The 3,669-nt window shown below is 31.9% G+C and overlaps 1 protein-coding gene across 1 annotated transcript in view; it reads left to right on the top strand.

Moving 5' to 3' along the window:
- LOC115245884 (lysosomal acid lipase/cholesteryl ester hydrolase-like) overlaps window positions 1–3,524 on the top strand; it is a 6,629-nt gene extending 3,105 nt beyond the window's left edge. The window contains 6 exon segments of the mRNA XM_029824378.1: window positions 154–263; window positions 562–805; window positions 2,294–2,446; window positions 2,532–2,588; window positions 2,590–2,760; window positions 2,910–3,524. Of these exon segments, the coding sequence (XP_029680238.1) occupies window positions 154–263; window positions 562–805; window positions 2,294–2,446; window positions 2,532–2,588; window positions 2,590–2,760; window positions 2,910–3,086 (912 nt within the window). The 3' untranslated portion in view covers window positions 3,087–3,524.
- The last annotated feature ends 145 nt before the right edge of the window (window positions 3,525–3,669 follow it).

Raw genomic sequence — 3,669 nt, 5'->3', positions numbered from 1 at the left:
TAAAAAAAATAATTGTTTTTAAGAAAAAGTATGTAATTATTTACAATATATTGTTTAAAACAATTATTTGTTTTTTCTTTACACTAATAAAATAATTTACAATTATAAGTTACGTAATAAATATTCCAAAGGATATTTTTGGGGGGATTTTAGTTATTAGAGGATCAGGGATACGATGTTTGGTTAGGCAATTTTCGTGGTAATATTTATTCGAAAGCGCATATTTCTTTATCTCCGTCGGACTCGACATTTTGGGATTTCAGGTATTCGCATACATAGTATAAATTCATTGGGAATAACGTAATTGTTATAATTTCTGATTTAATTAGACATAAAACGCACAGGTATTTCATGTCAATAAAATACACATTGTTTCTTTTAAAGCAATGTATTCGAGATATCTCATATTTTGTTATATTAAGATAAAGCATTTGCTATTTCTTGATTTTTGGTATAAATAATTCTTTACGCAAAATTTTCGTGGTGTTTATACGGAACAATTGTATTATTTTTTATATGTATTTATATATTTTACGGTATATCAATCAAATTTTCCATCAGTTTCAACGAAATGGGCATCTACGATTTACCCGCGATGATTAAATTTATTACAAATATGAAATCGCAACCGTTGCATACGTATATCGGTCATTCGATGGGTACAACAACTTTTTACATAATGGCATCAGAGCGTCCAGAAATCGCTCGAATGGTGCAAATGATGATCAGCTTGGCACCAGCGGTCTTCGTAAATCATATGCAAAGTCCGATACAATACTTGGTCCCTTTCAGGAGGGAGCTAAAGGTAAAGTAAAAAATATACTAGAGATACTGTTAGAAGATAATTTATTAACATGTAATAAAATTGTTCAAAACATCTTTTTGTCGAAACAATTAATAAAAGATAATTATCTATATCTCATTTTTACACGATATGTGTAAACATATCAGTGTACTATTTGTTTATATATTATTTTTAATTAATATTCTTAAATGTGACTTTGAAGTAAATATTTTCTTAGTCTAATTCTATTAGTGTAAATAGAAATACGTTTCTCTTAATTTTATCATTTAATATAATAGTAAATATGGCCAAATCTTTTTTGTGATTATAACTTGTGATTATAACTATGCAATTTTACAATTCTAACTTGATAGGCTAATTTATGAGTTTTTAATATGCGAAAGTTTATAAAAATTACATAATCTAATTTAACATAAAAGTTAGATGGTATGGCATATAAGTTTGAAAAGTAACAATAAAAGGGTAATTATGCAGAAATAAGGAGCCATTCCCGATTTCGATAATTTTGAAATATGTTATCAAGGTCATCACTTTGAATAATGTTGTGAAGATTTTAACCGGAGCTCGTTGTTTATTAAAAAATTATTAGCAAAGAAAATATAATGAATAGTATGTAATTCTATGACGCTGTATATAGATTATATGTTTCTGTATTACATTGTTCACTGAGAGTAAGTTGTTTTTGTTTATCTTTCTTACTGAGAACAATTAGTGGAACAATGATATCCTTGTAAAATTATTATTTTGTTTTTGATATCACATACATGTGTACATAAGAATATGTATGTGTATTATAAAGTGAAAACGTGGGCGGAGAAGGGGCGAAGTCCTGTACCCATACCCCCAAAAAATTCTAACCTAACCCAAACCCGTTTCTAATTAAATTAAAATTAAGTTTAGATTAGGTTAGAATTTTTTCGTCGAGAAGGTACAGAGGGAGGAGCGGAGATCCTCCCCGCACATGCGTTTGATTTACTATGCATAAATAAATGAATCTGCTAAAGTACGCTTTATTAAATGTACAAAGTGTCAGAAAAATTACATTTTATTTAGTCAACTTTTTTATTAATAACTTTTTAATGAACAATGAGCGTTGGCTAAAAACTTCATAACATTACTCAGCGTGATGACCTTGATAACATATTTCAAAATTGTCGAAATCGGGAATGGCTTCTTATTTCTGCATAATTATCCTTTGTTTTTCTTGCTTCACATTATGTTTGTTTATACCGTATATATCCTATTTTCGACTTCAATTTTAAGATGTTCTTTGATGAGTTAAAATTAAGATCAAAACAATTCTCAAAGAACTTATAGAAACTATAAATTGACTTATCTTTTTAAAAAAATTATTTAACAATTTATTTATTTATTCTTAAATTATATAATTATAATATACAATAATATTATATATTATCGTTAAAACTCGACAAACAAAAAAAGAATTACAAGTAAATTACATCACAAATAAAAGATCTTTGATTACAGATGATAATGCAGCTTTTCTTCCACGATGAATTTCTCCAAACCGATTTAGTGAGATTTTTTTTTAAATACGGCTGCGACGAACACATCACCGGAGAGCTTTGCTCCAACGTGATGTCTATGATCTGGGGTTACGACCGCGAGCAGTTTAACCACGTGAGTAGTAATTTCGCGAATATCGCGATCAAAGCTTCGAACTTTGGATACATGTATATCCTTATTGTTTTCTATTTACTATTAGGCTCTGCTGCCCGTCATCCTAAGTCATTTTGGGACCGGAGCCTCGGCTAAAACGGTAATTACACTACGTTCAAGAAATCCAATCGGGCAAGTTTCGCAAATACGATTATGGTCGCGCGAAAAATCTGTTGATCTACAATTCGACGGAACCTCCGGACTATGATCTAGCGAATATCACCGTACCAATTGCATTGTTTTACTCTGACAATGACTGGTTGATTAGCGTAGAGGTAGGTAACGATAAAATAGGTATTCAGATAATGAAAATACATAATAGAGTGACTCGATTGTATATAGATCAAATTTCTCATACGTAGAATCGGGAAGATAGTTTAAAAAAAAAATCGTGCACGATAACTCATAAAAATATTTCTTCAAGGATGTGAAGAGGTTGTACCATTTACTGCCCAACGTAGTGGATATGTACGAAGTACCGTGGCCCAAATTTAATCACGTGGATTTTATGTGGGCCAGGGATGCGCCCAATCTCTTATACGAGAGAGTACTCGAGCTTATGAAGAGAAAAAATTTAAATAATGTTACATCGATGGGGTAATGTTCATTAACAATTAAAATAAATTATGAATATTGCACATTAAATCCTTAGTAATATTGATATTATTGATAGTGGTCACAATCATTACTTCAATGAAACGTAAACTTATAATATTTTAGTATTATTTACAATTAGTGCAGAAGTAATTAGTGCGAATTAGAATAATACGGTATGTCCAAAATAAATACGGCCTTGCCGTACACGCGCCGCTCGACCGCGCCCTGTTTCTTGCGCGTTTCCCGCGTCGTCAAAATAAACACGGCCTCGCCGTACGCCGCCGAATATCTTAAGCGGTTCGATACATCGAACATCGCGCACCGACTAACGAACGCGAATTGCATCTAACGCGTTGCATTATCCGCCACGCGCTAACTTCACGAAACATATTGTAAATAGACCATTGCCGAAAGAGGCGAATAAATACGCTACATTATAACTAAAGCTTTTCGTGTGTCTCACCTTTTCACGAGTCCTGATCCCGACCGAGTTCATCCGCGCGCTCGCGACAAGTAACCCCGTTACAATTCTAACAATCCTGTTCGCTTTGATTAAATTGTGGTTGATTTTAGAGATATATTGGTTA

Source organism: Formica exsecta, unplaced genomic scaffold (genome assembly GCF_003651465.1).
Source record: "Formica exsecta isolate Colony F162 unplaced genomic scaffold, ASM365146v1 scaffold1346, whole genome shotgun sequence".
NCBI lineage: Eukaryota > Metazoa > Arthropoda > Insecta > Hymenoptera > Formicidae > Formica > Formica exsecta.
Note: the sequence above shows the minus strand (reverse complement) of the source record. Positions and strands in the feature narration are given on the sequence as shown.